Source organism: Alligator sinensis, unplaced genomic scaffold, assembly GCF_000455745.1.
Source record: "Alligator sinensis unplaced genomic scaffold, ASM45574v1 scaffold267_1, whole genome shotgun sequence".
Lineage (NCBI taxonomy): Eukaryota > Metazoa > Chordata > Crocodylia > Alligatoridae > Alligator > Alligator sinensis.
Window position 1 is genome coordinate 834140 of NW_005842100.1, and position 18566 is coordinate 852705.

General features: G+C 42.2%; 1 protein-coding gene across 2 annotated transcripts in view; it reads right to left on the reverse strand.

Moving 5' to 3' along the window:
• Positions 1 to 18566, reverse strand: part of APPL2 (adaptor protein, phosphotyrosine interacting with PH domain and leucine zipper 2) — a 51784-nt gene that overhangs the window by 9089 nt on the left and 24129 nt on the right. For both annotated transcript variants that reach the window (XM_025204907.1, XM_006024262.3), the window contains exons 8-14: positions 17708 to 17854; positions 15122 to 15204; positions 5454 to 5612; positions 2965 to 3153; positions 2576 to 2618; positions 2437 to 2493; positions 2243 to 2331 (exon numbers count right to left, since the gene is read on the reverse strand). In XM_025204907.1, coding sequence (XP_025060692.1) covers positions 2243 to 2331; positions 2437 to 2493; positions 2576 to 2618; positions 2965 to 3153; positions 5454 to 5612; positions 15122 to 15204; positions 17708 to 17854 — 767 coding nt within the window. The remainder of the gene's footprint in view (positions 1 to 2242; positions 2332 to 2436; positions 2494 to 2575; positions 2619 to 2964; positions 3154 to 5453; positions 5613 to 15121; positions 15205 to 17707; positions 17855 to 18566) is intronic.

Sequence of the window (18566 nt, forward strand, 5' to 3'; positions counted from 1 at the left end):
GGGGTGGGGGTGTGTGTGTGTGTGTGTGTGATTTATAGGCCAGTCTCCCCAGAAAAAAGCTCAAAGTGGTTTACAATAAAAAACAGGATAAAAACCCTAAAACATTAAAACATAACGGTATGTAATAATGAAAACCACTAAGCTCTTAGCTGCTGGCTTGTTACAGTACACTATCCAGGGACAAATGATGTGCATTAAGCAACTTTTCTTCTTTGACTCAAAGAATTCGTAAGAGAGTGGAATCTGCAATTGCAGGAAATACTAAAAGCAGAAACCAACTACCACTTTCGTGTCTGATGCTTTTATTGTTCATTTTGGTGGCAGAATGCTTGATAACTTTCATTTCTATAATGCCTTCTCTTTGTAGACTATGTAGTAACTTATGCAGAGTTGACTAATGCAATGCAACAAAACTCACTTTTTCCACTATAACTAGATTAGATACAGATAATTTCCTTCAGATAAATCAACCTTTTTAGTGCAACCTTTTTGCTTCCCTGTAAACTGTAGTCAAAGTAAAATTCCCACATTCAGAACAAAATGGGAAGGGTATTGTATTTAATTGACAGTCCCAGTGCCTTGCAGGAATGATAGAAAACTGGAAGGAATTGGTGTTTAATGGGAGGAGAATATTAAGTAAGAAAAAAGTGAAAGATTTAAAGGTTTAGGTAGGAACAACCCAGGCTTTCAAATGTCCTAATGAAAGTTTACAGAGTTCACAGAGCATTTTTCCATGCATTAAAAACTGACAGCTACTTGATTTTGCCTTGTTTTATTTTGTCCACTGCCTTTTAGGGACAGAGCATAAACTCAGAGTCTCTGGTTCCCAGTCACAAAGACTGAAGAATTGGTGGGGAAGAAGCTGGCAGCAAGAAAAGAAAGGGAAAATAGGGGTTTGTTTAAAAAAAAAAAAAAAAAAAAAAAAATTGTTTTAGTTTGAGCATTATATTACTCAATGCTTTACAGCCTCTAAGGAGAGTGATGGTTTAACAACCAAGACAGAATCATACCAAATAATTATCTGGCAAGAGAACTTCTACTTGTTTCAGACTCCATGGACTAGCATTGATTTCAGATACTGTATAGAAACTAAAAATGTTTTTATGAGTGTTGGGTAGCACCAAAGAACCCTCAACCAGATACCAGAATCCTGCTGTGCTAGACATAAATGCATAAACAAAGCAGTCTGTGACCCAGAGACCTGGCAGACCAAGAACTGCATCTGTTTCATAAACAAGGTTATGATTTTGCATGGAGATTTTTAGTGATTTTCATGGCAGAGGAACGTGCGGTATGGAAACAACACACACACAAAGATGATGAGGCATGGCTACTGCATACTTGCATTGGCTTAAGGAATAACCTTACCAATGGTGCTGCCCTCCTGTGGTGCAGTGCCTCATGAGAATTGTAGTTTGGTGTGTGAATGCCCCCTATTTTTTCCAATAGGCTAACACCCCTGGTTGAGTTGCATCTCCCATGATCGGTGCATTTGCCCCTCTCTTGAGTGGGTGGCAGGGAACCTCATGAGTCGGGCCTTACCGAATTCACAGCAGAAGTAAACTGCTTTAATCCTTTAATCTTGCAGGTTCCCCCATGTGCCCCACTGCTGCTGACTGGCGGAGGGGCCCCACTTGCAGCTCATCCCTGGTTGGCAGGGAAGCAAAAAAATGCAATTTTAAACATAGCACTGTTTTGGCCTCCCTGCCAGTCAACAGCAAGCAAAAGGGCTCCTGGGCCCTTTGGCCAATTGGCAGCGGGGAGGCAAAAATGGTGCAATGTTTAAAACCATGGTTTTCACTTCCCTGCCGACTGGGAGTGAGCTGCAAGAGGGGCCCCTCCACCAATCAGTGGTGGTGGAGGTGTGCAGGGGAATCTGCAAGATTAAAGGAGCTGCAGTGCAGCCCACTTCCACTGTGAATTTGGGAGGGCTTTACTCATGAGTGTCATGGAGTTCCTTCAACTTTACTTTACTTTTCTCTTTACAAAACTGTAACTTTGAGAACAAATTAACCAGGGAAAGACACCCCCCCCCTCCCCCCCCGCAGGAACTGAGCAGAGCCTTGACCTCACAAGCTGCGCTAGACAAACAGAATATGAAACATTACTGAGTCCCATTGACTGTGCTGGGACTCTCATGGACTACCTTACAGCACCTGGGGTAGTAGTTGCTCCCCAATGTGTCTATTGGCCTCTAAGTGGAGTCTGACTCAATGTGCAACACTAAAAGCAAAAATGTTACCTGGAACACCGCATTTCCTGTTTTTTCCCAAAGCTGGTGATGGGGGTCACTGCCTGCAGCGCTGTCTGATTTAACTTGATTGCAACGGCCTAAGAAAATAAAATACAATTTCCCCCTTGCAGAAATGCTGTGGGCTCTGTGCTCCACCAGAACAGCAAATTTGAAAGAGCAGTTTAAAACAAGCAAGTGCCCACCTCTGGATTGTCTGAGAGATAGATCTGCCTGGAGATGTTGTTGATTGCAGAGATCCACTGTAAGAGAGAGAAAAGAAACTGAGCTCTCCAAACTGCCTGATGTAGAAGAGGAAAAAGGTGAAGCAGGAGAACATTTTACCTCCTCATATTCTTTCTTGCTTTCTGCTTGAAGGGTGATACCCCTAAAATACAAATGTTTTGTGTTAGAGCTTGCATTAGCACTCAGGCCCATTTAACTCTAAACCCAAGGTACATGCCACCAAATGGTGCCTTTCTATCTGCTAGTTGAGAGAAACCACATGAATAAACTGCACCTAAGTGACAGCATTTATCATATATGCAGCACGGGCACCAGCTTTAAATGTAAAAGTAAAAGCCTTTTCTTAAAATTACGATGGAAGCTGGCAACCCAGCTCAGTTAGCATGGCTCCCCCTACCAAACTGTTAGCATATCAATCGTGCATTCTGGAAACCTATCTGATTGAGTTGCTATGGCTTATTCTCTAGTGGAAAACTTGTGACCCATACGATTTTCCTGTGGGAGTAGTGATCTGAAAGCAATATCGTCTGTCCTCGCAGTCTACTGCCATTACAGAGCAGTTATCCAAGTCCTGAATCAGTCCTCCAGCTACTGCTCCCCTGGGCTGGCACATCAGGTTACCACCTTGCGTGAAGAAATACAGTCTGTCCCAGGTTGTAGTCACCAGGCCTGTTTTACTATAGAGAACACATGGGAGTAAGACTTGTTAGCATGGAGTGAATACAACGTACTCTCCACTCATATGCCCATAGGATTAGTGTGGAATTTGCTCAACTGCATAACATAATGCCTGTCCCAGTTTGCTGCCTGCTGTGTACAGTGCAACAAGTGCATCAACTGCTTAAATAAAAGCATAGAATCTTTAATCTCTGCTTTATGCTATTTAACTGTGTAAAATTAAGTTTAACTTCCCGCTAACTGTAACTCTCCTTTGTAACTAATTTTACTCTGTTTAACTATGCCAGAAATGGGAAAGGGAAGCAGCTGTTGAAGGGCTGCTATTAGCCTTAACAAAGTCTGGAGCTAGTTAGTTTCACAGCTGTTCTCTCCCCTCTTTGTCAAGTCTTGTACTAGCTGCCTAGAACCTATGGGAAGTCCTGAAAATGGCATGAGTTCCTTGCTTCTGAAACTAGCAGTGACCCTACTGTAAGCAATGCTCCTTAGGGACAGCACTGTCAATGCTATGTTAGTAGAGGTCCTAAAACTGACTAGCTCCCCTCACTTTCAAAGCTTCTAACAGTCATTTCAAAACTATTAGAAGCCTTGAAAGTGGCAGGGGGGAGTCAGTCTGGGGCTCCACAGCACTGACAGCATTGTGTGTTGAAAGAGCACTGTTCCCACTAATCTGGGGTAAATGCATGGCCTTTTTTCAGTCCTGAGGCTATGCGCTTTGAATTAACTCTGTTTAGATACAATCCCCGATTAAATACATGGATTTGACCCCCATTTCTCTCTTGACATTTTGAGTATGTTCTGATGAGCAGTGCTACTTTAAGCAAAGGATTCTATAACTTCTAATCCAAATTTCAACAGATGTCAAAGGCACTGCCCTCAGAAGACTACTTCCTGACTCAACCTGGAGGCTTAAGCAGAAGCAAGTGATGAGTGTCCCAAGTCTCTAAATGGTATCATCATCTGCAGTATTCCCTAAGTGAATGTGCTGATGCCCAAATAACATAGATGGGCACCACAAGATTTTATAGTACTTTAATTCAGGGATGGGCAGCAGCAGCAGAACTTTCAGCATAAATGGGATATATGTTCTTATAAAAATAGTTCTACAAGCGAAGCAGTTCATTGAAGATATCATCTACATGGCTATGGAGTCATTCTTGTGACACTGTAACCCACCATTTACATTGCTGTTATACCTCAACAAAAGTCCATAATACACCTTTAAAGCTAGGTAAAATATCAGTGTTTGAATTAAATAGAAATGAATTGCCAGTTAAGTAGGGTGAAACAAAACATAGTTGGATCACAAGCAACTTTCCTTCTGTTCTGTATGCATAGCTACTGCTGAAGTCAATGAGAAGTCTGTGAAGTAAGTTTTCATATTATATATATATTCAATGGTATGTACTCGGATTGTCCATAAAACTGTCAGTGTAATAGGGAAGCTTACTGGCAAAGCCCTAAAATCCATATCAAATACAAAACCCAGTTCCTCTTTGTAAGGAGATGTCTCGTCCCTGAAGATAGGGAACACCCTGACCCCAGCCTAAGAGACATGAATGAACTAAAAAGCTTAAACATTACATTTTATTTTTATCCCCATCAAATGCATGAATTCCACCTATTAGGGAAATCCAGGGAGAGGAAAACTCACTTAGTGACACAAGGCAACATTTTCAAAAAACAGCCTAAATCAGTGGTTAACCTTTTTTGTAGCCAAACCCATTTGTAAACATTAATGGCCAGTCCTGACCTAGTGCCCCTCACTGCCAACTCACTGCCATCAGGCCCCAGCCCCTCTGTGTGTGGGGCAGGGGGTGGGTGGGTGCGGGTGGGAGGTGAAGGTTAGGGTTAGGGGGTGCTCCAAGCAGCCCCTCGCAGGCTGGAACTCTGACAGCCTGCAAGAGAAAAGCCACGGTTTCCCATGTTTTTCTCCTTTAAAAAAGGATTCTCCCTTTAAAGTTTGTGGATTTATTTTTAAAGCTTGTTCACAGACCTTTCATGTATTCTTGTAACCCCATTTTGAGTGCAACCAACAGTTGAGAAATGCTGGCCTAAATGGCTTAGACTCTTAAATCCCATTTTCAAATGTGACTTGGGCATTTAAGAGCCTAAAGACAGAATTGCCCAAGTGATACAGAAGCCTCAAACCTTTTGATTCTTAGTGAGAATTAGGCTCCTAAATCACTTAAGTGCGTTTTTGAAAATATTCCCAAAGAGTTGGTAAGGTAAAAGCAATGTGGAAATTAGCCAGCAGTCAAACAAGCAAAAACAAACAAACAAAAAACACTGTCCTCCTTACTTTCTAAGATTAAGGTAGCCAGCTTTCTGGATGAGGTTTCTGTTGATAGCTGGTGAAGTTACATCAGAATCCGGAGTATAAACAGACTCACTAACAGAAAGCAAGTCCTGCTGGGACACCCTCATGGCTTCAGCTTCAGCATCCAAGTCTCTCTGTATGCTGAAAAAAATCAAAGCCGACTTGCTGTCAGTAAATATACATACAGACATATCTAACAATGCTGCAAGAATGAAAAATGTGTGTGTTAAATATGCTATAACACAGATGGGCCAAACATATGCAAGGTGTTTGCTTATGGTTCCCTGCTTGTTTGGAGTAATGTGAAGACAGGTGTTCGTAAATCTGTTAAAAGGAAAAAAAAGTTACAAGACTACATGCCAAAGGATTTCTCTGAGCACATGATAAATTAGTACAGGCAAGAATGAATGGAAGAAAGAGGTAGAAATTAAGCAAGCACTCCTTGTAGATTTAAGTTAGGGTCAAAGAAACAAGAGACGGCTGCCATGGAGACATTCAAAACTTGTGTAACTTGAGTCTGACTGTTTGCAGTTTGGAAGAGGAAGGACTGCAAAATTCTGTGTGCGCTGGTGGTTCTGAAATGGTAACATTTAAGAATATTACTATAAATGTGGCCACAAAGCTCTCTTCCAGCTATAGTTCAATAGATGATATCACAGAAAACAAAAACAAAAAAACGCACATTTGCAACAAATAGAAAATATGTATATTTTTAAAACCTATACTGCTTATATCAAGGATGGTTATTTTCTTTTGCAAAACATTAAAAAAAAAGAGATATGAAGATGACCAAGAAGTATGGAATGACTGCAGATAAGAAAGGTTAAATATTAACAGCCAGGTTTGAGCTGTATTTTTTTTGCGAGACAAACAAAGCTGCAGCCAGGCAATCAAATGGCAATGCATGCAGGAATTCAGACTGAAGCAGAACAAGCAGAGGCAGGTGTACATTGGGTTAGTATCTTTCTGGTAATGATCCTCCTGGGCTTTCCAGAAATGGTGCTAGAATTGTTTTGTTCTTTCTTGCAGACCACATGATAAACTGGAGTTTCTATCCTTGGACTACTGATGAGCTGAGTACAGCTTTTCAGAAACGTGCTTTCCATCTCCAAAAAGGGCTGGTGGTACTGAAGTGTTTCAAAGAGCAGCAAAATCCTTAGTCACTTATACTGGCTTGGACTATATGGCCACAAGCATGGACGTTTGGTTCCCCGGGGGACAACTAGCACCAGGACACCTTATGTTGCCATGAGTTGTCCCTGGGGAACATCTATGCCACACAGTCTCTGGCATGCAGTGGGTTATCCTGGGTGGGGTAGGAACCGGCACTGGGTTGGCCCCAGCAGCCTTACCTGGGGTCCTGGGAGCCTCCTCGGGCTGCAGCAGGGGCAATTCAGCTGCCCGGAGCCTGGCCAGCAGCCAAAGCATGGCTCTGGTTAGCTAGGCTCTGGTTTTGAGCAATGCACACTGCCCCTGAGTGCGCAGCACCACTTTTTTTTGCGTGGGTTTTTTGACCCCTGGATATCCAATGCCCCCCTCCCCCCATGCTGCTCTGTTCTTGCAGTGAAGAGAACAGCTGAAAGAACTCCTACGTAAAAAAAAAAAAAAAAAAGGCACGCATGCTTGCATTCCAAAATTTAGGGTGCCTCTTAGTAGGAGCTCACAATATTTATGAATAGTTTTGTGAGGTTTTTTATATCACTGTAAACAGACAAAAGACTGCATTCAAACTTTCCCTTGTGTTACTGACCCAAGCCCAGCAATGTTGACTAGTCAATGAGAACCAGAAAAAGATAACAGACTGTTAAAAAGAAATGAACGTGACCATTTTAGTTTCATTGTCTAAAATTACAGAATTGCAAAAAGCATTAGCAGCACCAATCCTGAAAAGTATATTCGAGTGTAAAGATTATTTCCATTTTAATATTCTGGGTGTGGGGGTTTATTTCAATGTTCATCCTGAGAATGTTCCTCTATACTCAGTGAACCAATGCAATAAGGTACTTCAGCAGAACAAAGAAGTCAAGGTCAAATTTTTGCAGGTTTACTTCCATAAGAAGCATCGGATAACAAAAGTTGGGACAAATTTAGGACAGCAAGCCTAGTTAGGATTAGTGAGACAGAACCCAAATCTGGTGTGAGCTCCTGTTTGTCTAGAACCGGGGCGCTCAACCTTGAGCTCATGGGCCAAATGTGGCCTATGGAGCCATCACATCTGGCCAGTGGGGTTTCCCATAGGTCAGCAAATTTGATGGTAGGGAGCGGTGGCCCTTAATATGGCTACCCTCCCCCTGTCAAATTCCCAAACCCCAAGCCCCACATGCCCAGGCTGGGACCAGGCTGCACCCCCTTACCCTGTTGGGCTGGGCTGGGCCAGGCTGGGCCAAGAATTAGATTCCCATTAATTAATGCAGGCAGTCCTAATAAGAAAACTATGATGTCACTGCTGTTATATAGCAGTAGAATATTCCTGTAGCTTCTCTTCATTTCTAACACCTAAACCCACTCGGAAGGCAATGTTTCATTTGGACAGATTTCCACAATCTCCTATCAGGAGCTTCATTAAAACAATAAGGTCCTATTTGGCTGTTCCCAAGACACATTCTGGGCTCTATCAGGAAGTGATTGTTGGTTTGAAAGCTTCCCTACATGAGGTCTGACTTCTTGAAACCACTTCTTTTAAAAGTAACTGGGTGAGGTCAATGATTTTCTTTCCCATTTGAAAAGCGGTTACTGGTTACAATTCAAACACAAAGAGACTAATTCCTGGTTGTGCCACAGCACTATGCAGCCCACCTGGGTGGAAGAAAGTTATTCTTTATACTTGCTTTGTTTCCCTCCCGTTTATGGTGTAGGGGTACGCCAGACCTGGGCCTGCTGAGGAGTGCCCTTCAGCCAGGGCTGAGGATCTATTCGTTCAGGTGTTCTAATGTACTCAGCAAGAGGGTCAGAGTTTTCAGAATATGAAAGGGGAAAACAGCTGGTATTAAGGTAAAGGTATAATTATGAAATTCTGTTTAAAGCGGTGAGTCTCATCCAGGGTGCCTTGAGATCCTTTCTAGGATGCCGTGGGGTCACAATGGGGCCACACACTGTCAGCACTGCACTGTTAGGTGTGCAAATGTGATCCACAAGATAAACTCAGAGATTTCAAATAGGAATTCATAATCTTCAAACCATTCTGCTCTGTTGTGGTCTTTCCAAGTTGTTTGCAACAGAAGAATTGCTCTATTATTTCTCTGTTGTCAAAAAAAAATGGTCTAAACTAAGAGCTGGCATTTTCCCAAGGTGTGCCTTGAGTCCAAAAAGATTGAAAACCACTCGTCTAAAGCAATCAGATTTAAAACTGTCCTGGAAGAAAAATAAATGAAGTGTGCCCCTTGTAAAACAATTGGTTGCAATAACAGGACTTTTATCCTCTGCTTTGTTCTGATTTTTCAGTAGCTGTTCGTAACAGCTACTGACATTTGTAGAAATCAGATATGGCCTGTAAGAGGTACAAATTTGCCTTGCCTATTTTTGTGCACTAACAAGCTCCAGGCTCAGAAGAACAGAACGATGCGGTACTTGTGTCTCTCTCACACCACTTGGAGCTAGACGGTGGTTAGCTGGAATGAAGGCAAAGTCCTTCCCTTAGTCTGTGGGAAACTGTTTCCGCAACCTATGCTGAAGGTGTTATACTCAGCCTTGGAGCATAGATAGATGCTTAGCTTGCTCCTTGGATCATATGCTAGAAGTGTTCACCTAACTTTCAGAAACACTATAACTCTGTTCGTCTAAATTTCTGGAGTTCCTGCCTGTATCCAGTAGCTAGTGCGGAAATGCGTGGGAGCACTAACACTCAGCCCTGAGTGGCTCAGGAGTCACATGAGCAGTCAGTGGGTACGTCTACATGTGCCCCTACAGTCCCATTGTTACTGTGCTATTATTTAGTACTTCCTTTTGAAAGGAAGTACTAAATGATGGTGCAGTAACAGCCTATACTGCGCCGTGCTGGTGGCGCATGGTTATTTTTAGCTGCTACGTCACCATAGCAATGCACTGTAGCGAGGGAATGCATTGCTATGGTGACAGAGTTGTGGTGTCACGGTTTGTGCACACCAATGCTACATCGCTGTAGCGCGTTGCTACAGCAACATAACATCTCATGTAGACATGTCCAGTGTTAATGAAACAGCCAAGGCCCCTTGGGAATTGTCACAAATACCCTCCAGATCAGAAGCGAACGCTACAGTCCATTATTAACCTGGACACCGTCCAACTCAAAAAGTATTGTAAGAAAAGTGGCACGACTCTTTGGTGTTTACTAACTGGTGGTCGCCCACCTGGTTGAATAGTGGACAGATGCGGCGGGGGGAATTTCCAGCTACTGGTCAGTGTCAAACTGGTGAGGGAGCACTTAGAGCGGCTGAATGTCTTCAAGTCGGCAGGACTGGATGGACTATACCTGAGAGTGCTGAGGGAATTGGCTGGAGTCGTTGTGGGACCATTGGCAAAGGTATCTGAAGAATCGTGGTGCTTGGGAGAGGTCCTGGATGATTGGAAAAGGGCCAATGTGGTGCCAATCTTTAAGAAAGGGAGGAGGGAGGATCTGAGAAACTATAGGCTGGTTAGTTTGACCTCGATACTGGGTAAAATTTTGGAAAAAAATATCAAGAAGTCCATTTGTGAGAGACTGGCAAAGGGCATGATGCTGAAGGATAGCAACACGGTTTTGTTGCAGGCAGGTCATATCTGACCAACCTCGTCTCCTTCTGTGATCAAGTAATGAACCGCTTAAATGTGGGAAACGTGGTCGATGTCATATACTTGGATTTTAAAAAGGCCTTCAATATGGTCCCTCATGATGCTCTTATCAAAAAAAAACTTGGGGATTGTGGGCTGGCAGAGTCCACGGTCAGGTGGGTTGGGAACTGGCTGAGGGGTCAAATGCAGAGAGTGTTAGTGAACGTGTCTGTATCATCTTGGAGGGAGGTGGTCAGTGGCATCCCACAGGGTTCAGTTCTTGGCCCTCTGCTGTTCAACATCTTTATCAACAATTTAGATGAGGATGTGGAAAGCACGCTGGGCAAGTTTGTGGAGGATACTAAGTAATGGGGAAAAATGGTTATGCTAGGGGATAGGATGCAGATCTAAGTGGAACTGGACAAGCTGGAAAGATGGGCAGAATGTAACCAGATGCAGTTCAATAAGGATAAATGCAGAGTGCTTCATTTGGGGAGAAGTAACCAGCAACATGAATATAGGTTAGGAGGAGATGTCCTGGCCAGCACGATGGCTGAAAAGGACCTCGGTGTTATGGATGAACACGTGCTGCAAGTGTGATGCTATAGTCAACAGAGCTAATGGCATACTGGGATGCATTAGCCAATACATCACGAGCAGGGCTAAGGAAGTGATACTTCCTCTCTACTTGGTGTTGGTGAGACTTCAGCTGGGGTACTCTGTCCAGTTCTGGGAGCTGCACTTAACAAAAGATGTGGAGAATCTTGAAAGGGCCCTGAGGAGGGCCACAAGAATGATTAAGGGCCTGGAGGACAAACCTTATGAGGAAAGACTAAGGGATCTGGGACTCTCCAGCCTGGGAAGAGAAGACTTGGTGGCAGTCTATAAGTACGTAAGGAGGACTATCAGGACCTGGGAGAGAAACTGTTCACAAGGGCTCCCAAGAAGCAATGGCCATAAACTGTTAGAGGATGGTTTCAGGCTGGATGTAAGGAAAAACTTCTTTATGGCAAGGGTGACCAGAATCTGGAACAGACTTTCCAAGGAGGTGGTGCAGTCCCCAACCTTGGAAGTCTTCAAGAGGAGACTGGACAGATACCTTTCTGGGATCATTTGATTTCAGCAGTATTCCTGCCCAGAGCAGTGGGGGTTGGCAGAGACAATCTAAGCAGGATCCAGGACCCAGGACAAATCAGCCTGTGCAGGGCCCTGACCCAGATGCAAGGAAGCCGGCGGCAGATTCGGTGTGGGGAGCGCGATGTGAAGCTGGAGGCAGCGCAGAGTCGCTGCGCCGCTCCATCCGGCTCCGTGAGGCCCCCCAAAGCACAGGACCCAGGGCAGTTGCCCCGATTCGCCCCCCCTTAGGGACAGCCCTGGGGGTTGGAATCAATGATCTTTCAAGGTCCTTTCCAACCCTTACTTTCTATGATCCTATGAGGGCACGAAAGACACCGATACCTACAATAAAAATCTCTGATATCAAGGTCACTTGAAAAGTTATTTATCACTTGGAACTATGGCCTGAGTATCCCTGCATGAAGGAAGTGGCCAAGAATTGTCATCATCTCATTCAAGAAGGCTGCCGGCGCATATATTTTAGGGCCATCAAACTGCATGGACTTGTAATATCTGAGAGTCCCTCATATTTCATCTGTGAATGTTTGAGGCAGGGGGATCAACCTTAATGCCTCAGGGGGGTTATAAATGCTCAAAGCAAACGCACAGACCAGTGATTCTGAAACCTTGGGTTGCGAATTTCTTTTTAAGTTTGTTATGCTGCTGTTGCCCTATACTAAAACAGTAATCCTGTCATTGCCACCATGCCTTAAGCCCTCCAACCATCTAAGGAAGACTGCAGGTTGTTTTAGAGAGCGAGCGAGCAAGGAAGAGATCTCTCTCTCCCCCTCTCAAAAGCAACCTGCAATCTTCCTTAAGTGGGCTATGTGACAAACTACTAGAGGGTCCCATTTCTTCCTAGACCCTCTAGTAGTTTGTCACATTGCCCATGTACCCCAGTTTGAGAAATAGTGATATAAACTGTAGCTAGCTACCACAGAGGTGACAACTGCCTACCTGATCCACAGGGCAAACAGTTTTAACTACATTTGGGGCCATTTCTATAACTGCTGCTGATCTTTTAATGGTCATTACTGTGGTGGTAAGTAACCTGAATGGAGAATGTTGCATTTTATGCTAGTGCTAAACAGCATCTAACTGACCAGATGGACTTTCTGGTTCTGAGGCCTCGTTTCTTATTTGTAGGGTGGGAAAAAAGGAAATATTGGCATCTCCCAAACCTATGCAGTTAGAGCACGAAAAGTATAAGTTACTCAGAGTGATATAAGGATTCATCCATTTCCTGGTGTTCTTTGAGCACTGAAATGGTTGACCACACTGATATTTAAAATATCTTCATACACATTTGAGATGATAACCCCTGAGATGAAAGGTGCGGTTCAGACTTCTCCAACCTCTTTTTTTCAGGGTCAGGCAGACACTGCTACACTGGTTACAGCAGGGTTGTGTTTTCAAAGGTTCCTTCAAAATCAGAACGGCTAGAGATTTTTATAGGAAAGCTGCAACTCTGGAGAACAGCTGAAAGACTTATCTGCTTGTCTCAGAACCCAGACCCCTAACTCAGAGAAGCACAAATTATACTTTGGAAAAAATGGGCTTATTCTAGAATGTGATTTCACAGTCTTAATAAGTAGTGTATGAAAAGTGCTTTGTGCAAACAAGTCTGCAGTCCATAGGCAAAATATTTCTGATGTTAAAAATAGAGGGCACTCTGCCTAGGGAGTTTAAAACCTGTCCTATAGCCAAAACAAATTATATGAAGATTAGAGAGGGATTGTTCGAGATACAGTGTGGAAAGGGGAAAAGTAAGCAGAAATATGATAAAGATATGTAAAATAAGCACTGGTTTAGTGAAAGCTATTCAAGTGCTCTTACATGCTCTTTCCATTAGGCCAAGAACAAGAAGGACACTTGTTGGAAATTACAAGGCAGACAATTTTAAACTGAGACAAGAAATTACTTTGCATGCAAAGTACAAAGAGCACTCCTTGTTGCAGGATTTTGTTAAAAAGAATGCCTTAGTAAAACTGCAAAATAATTAGATGCTTCATAAAGAAGAGTGGCAGGTGAAATTAGACTACTGAGAAAACAATTATAATGATTATCATCTTGTACCCTGAAGCATGAGACTTGACTGCCAGTTGTGGTAAGAAAGAAAATTTCCATTCAAGATAGTATATAGAGCAATTGTGCAACTGCAGCACAGTTCAGGGTTATTCCTTCCTCCAAATCAGTTGGCTTTAGTCAGTGTCATTGTCATGACACCAGAATATATAAATCATTTAGTCAGTCCTTGTCTGGCAACTTTTTTCTAGTTCCTGCTATACAGTCTAGTTATTTGAAACTAACTGTTCTAAAATAATAAGTATTTGGTGCTCAGAGTGCCACCATGCCCAGAAAAGGGAGTGATCTCTGGACATGTTTAAATTAGAAAGGGTTCCTGTTTCCTTTGCTTTGTGCAATCTAGTGTCCCACATGGCTTAAATAAAAATTTAGTCAGCCCTCTAATCTATTACAATTATAAGATAAGGCTTAGAGGATTGTGGGTAAGTTTGGATTTATTTATTAGACTAGAATTTGGCAGTGAACATTAACTGTAAAGAAAACAATTTCAATCTCCAGTAGAAATGCAGGGACTAAAAAGATTATCAGATGAATAAGGCCAACATTGGGGAAATTATTCAATAAGGCCCTTACCCAAAGCACACTGCACTCAGTGGAAAGACATCCATTTGGTTCCAATGGAAATGGTGAATTCTCCAAGGAAAGGATTCTCTCTCTCCCATGTTTGTACAGCCCCAGTACAATGAGGCCCCAATCCTACTATGATATTAATATTTAGCAACACTAAATGGTTTATACTGGCTCCTGAACTCACAGCAAAACTGAACGATAATGATTAAAAAAAATAATACTGCTAAAAGATTTTTTTGGAAGACTGAAATATATTTTTCTGTAAATAAGGAAACACTGTTCAAGGGGTCCACGATCCTTCTTTGTATGCTCATGAAGATGTTTAAAACATCTTTATGCTCCTAAATGCTGAACTAAGCATACCCATACAGGTATGCAGGATTGAGATTGGGCTTGTATTCTTAGTTAAGGTATGTTATTTGGGCATTAGTCCAGCAGTACTCAACTTTCTAGACCAGAGGGCTGGATGAGTGGCAAGGGTCTGGTCTGTAGGCTGGATCTAGGGTGGGGTTGACACATGAGGTTGGTCCACGGCTGCAATCTGTTGACCCTGCACACTGGATCTGGCAATGGAGCGATCTCTTACACTGGCACAACATGCCATGCGGGGCCATGTCATCCGGTCTGCAGGGCTCCCCACGGGTCCAGAAATTTGGCAGGAGGGGAGTGGTTGTAGCATTAATTTCTGTGGCTTCCAAAGTAGCAATCTGAATGCCACAGCTTCAAATTTCCAGAGCCATGGGGAGACCCACAGGAAGATGACATGGTCTTATAGGCCACGTTCTACCCACAGGCTGGAGGTCAAATACCACTGTATTAGCCTGAGGAACCACAACTACCATTTTTCTGCTGTGTGCATGTTCGCTGCAGTGCACAAGATAATATTTTCCCCCTTTATACATACACAAATGCTCCTCCCTTCCCACTGACTCTTTCCACAGAGTGAAGTGCAAGTGAAATCCACAATTCCACCCATTTCAGCAATGCAAGCCCAGCTCTACAGCCCTTTTGTGGAACTACTTTCATGGTTAAAGACATCAGGATGAGACAAGCCCTCAGCCAGGCACAGAAGGACATTAGTAGTCCTGCTTGAAATTTTTAAAACAGAAGTATAAATAAATAAAAACCAAACTGAAACCTAGGTGTTGTGTTACCTTTGAACCATGTTTGAAACTGATGATAAAAAGCTGTCCATTCTTTTGGAAAACATCTCTGCTCCCTTCTTAAAAAAGTTAATCTGAAAAATACAATAAGGGCATTCTGAAAATTATCTAAGAAAGCTTTGACAATTATATAATGGATGGCAGGGCGTGTGCTGAGGATGATTCTGTTATGTAAGATGTCTCAGGCTGATACTCAAATCTAAGACAGTTTTGAATCCAATGTCTATCTGCTTTTCCCACCTTCTTTTACCAATCACCCCATATGCTCTCTCATGCATACGGATGCTTATCTGTATCTGCAGTGGTTGTTGACGGTCAAATTTCCAAAAAGCCTTCTGTTTTCTGGGGAGGAAGAGCCATGTCAGCCTTGTTCCCTCTGCTACATTTGTTAGTGCTGACCAGAACTGGTTTCTCCAGCAGTACCAGCTCCTGTGCCTTACTCTGTTGCAGTCTCAAGGGCTGAGATCTGAGCCTCCACTACCTATATTAGGCCTGGTATGCACTATGAATTTTCACCAGAGTAGTTATGTCCATCAGATGTGACAAGGTATAGTCTCTGTCAAACATACATGAGCTGGACAAAGTTCCTAGTGCAGACACTGTTTTGCTCAAGAAGCTGGAATAAGGGATACTGGAAAAAGAATGGCTTTGCTGATAGAAGGTGTGTCCAGACTTAGGAGTACTTTTCTGGTATGACTCTGCTTGTGTCCAGTACTAGCAAAGTGACTTGCACAGACCTGACCTGAGACAACCCTACACAGGGCATGCATTATTAATCAGTTTAATCAGATGACTACTCTGAAGGACATGGTTATGGGACAGGCTGATATGGGGACGAAGATGGAGAGTGGAGGTGGGGAAGGGGGAAATCCAGTGCAGTCTGATTAATTAGCTTTTCCAAGAAGCTATTCTAGTTGAGCGGTCTTGAATTAAATGAAAAGCTATACAAATCAATTCTTAATACACTACTGAACAATCAAACATTTAACCATCGATTCACATTAGATACCATGTTTCCTCTTCCTTGTACTGCTTAATTGTAAAGGAGCAGATGTAATGGTAATTTCTCCTATGAAGTAACCCCTAATATGCTGAACCCTTTCTATGGGAACATGAGACATAGAGCACACACTGTTTAGCTAAATGATTAATACTGAAAACCTATAGTACAAAAGCTAAAAGATTCGCTAGAGCCTTGAAGCACTGTGTGTTTTAATCTTTAAAAAAAGTAGTTTGGGGCTGGCCTAGCATTTGGCATTCCCTGGGTAACCCAGGGCATTACCACATGGAGCATCCAAAATCATGATTCTAGCTTTGTCTTTTCTGCATGCCAGCAACTGGAAATGCCTTGGGGTTGTCACTCTGCAGTGATTATCCCAATGGTTGAAGTGGACTATGGTGATACAAAAGTTCTCACTGCAATAGTGGAGGAAGGGGAAGTGAGAGAGTACAGAGCTCACTAGGACAGGGAGAAGGAGTTCCTCTTGGCTTTAAGCTGTGGTTCTCCTCAATGTAATTTCTATCCGTGCATAGAGGGTGTGACCTCCCATCACTAGTGTGAATGAGTGGAGAGTTCTTATTTGAAAGCACTGTAAAGCCACATTGCACTGGGGCAAATGATTACGCAGTAGAGCATGAGACCCACTGTAATATAGTCCTAAGTCAATAAGCATCAGACAACTTGTACAAAGTCCTGCCCTCCTAAGGTTCCCAGGGTAGATTTGCTTATCAAAGCAATTTGAACAATTTTCAGAGAATCCTTTGACTTACATAGTCTTCTTGCAAGGTGAATTTTAGAAAGCCGAATGTTTTTGTTTTCTCTCCACACACAAGATAACAGTGCTCAGGCAGCAGAATACATTTATTTTATAGCCTGATTCCTGTTTATATTACAGCCCATTTACATCAGTCTGTAAATTGTTATGGAAACTTTCCTCCCAACACAACTGGAAGGCAAGTTACTTGTAGTTCTGTCATATTTTATGGCCTGGGACACTGAGAGAGATGTCAAGTCACTTGGCCAAAGTCTTCTCAAAGGGCTGAATCAGAACGTGGGACTTTCTATCCTTATACTCAATCCACTACATTACATACTCTAATTCTCAGACATAATTCCAGTTCTCATTCCCAACAGATTTCTCAGCAGCCTGTTGGATAAAATATACCAGAACTGTCACATAGCAGAGCTTGTGCAAGTAATTTTTGTTATACTGATTGTTCAGTGTGGTGAGAATCCATCCTAGGCTGCACTGATTTTGAATTTAAGTGGGTTGTGTGGTGTTTTTGTTTTTTTTAAATAGTGTATTTATGAATAGCTAAGTAGCCAGCTACCTGGCCATAAATCAAGTAAGCCTTAAGTAATGGCTGCAAAATTAGCTCAATATGCAGGTCATCTCAATGTAGATGCATGCAGCCATGCAACAAAAATGAAATGTTTTAACACAAGACATTTTGAGTAAATGCTTTTCCTATTTTCATATGAGATTTGATTAAAAAAAATAAGGCAAAATGTTTTGAATATCTTAAAGACATGTCTCTTCAAATGGCATTTCCAGTATCCTTTGTTTCTGTACATACCTGTCCTTGTGTGTATCCTAACATAGGTTCTACCATTGCAATTCTCTTCCTGTACTGAAGAGCATTCAGAGCACAGTAATATTGTAATGAAGATAGATGCTGCTTCCTCCTTGAATTTGCCACCTCTTTTGCTACTTCTGCCTTAACCTGAAAAAGATTGAATTCAAAAGATAAAAAGCTGACTGATTCAATATAGAATCCTACATGTATGTTATTTATTGACTGTTCTAAGGCCAAACTTAAATATTTTTTTCGTCTAAGAGAACTATCTTCATATTAAAAGGAACCATGAGAAAGGAAATAAACTATTACATCAATTATTGTCCCTGCTTCAATAATAATTTAGATACTTCAGCATCTGAATCTGTCCTTGTGGCGTTAAAATTATTCAATTAAAAGTTTAAATTATGCAATTGTTACAACATGCAATTAAAATTACATGGATTAACTATACAGTCCAGATTCTTATCTCCATTATATCAGTATAAGTCTAAAGTAGGTACACTACAGCTGAGATCAAACAAAATCTTCTATGAGCAAAATTCACAGAACAATACTTTTGGAGATTCACAATACTGAATCTCCAAAAGCATATATCCAATGCAAGGACTAAATATTGCATTGTGAGCTGCAATGCAAATCCCTTAAAGGGGCTTTCTGGTTTCTCTCAAAGTGCAAAACAGCTTACTAGGTCTACCCCTACATTCTTGGCACAACTGAGCCTCCCACAAAATGGAAATATCCAAAGGTAGAAATAAGTATCCAAATACCCATCAGAAGAGAACTTAGTCCTTTAAGAACAGCAGATAACACCTCGTTGTATTGCTTCAAATACAGTCCTGTAGTGTAGCATCCTCAC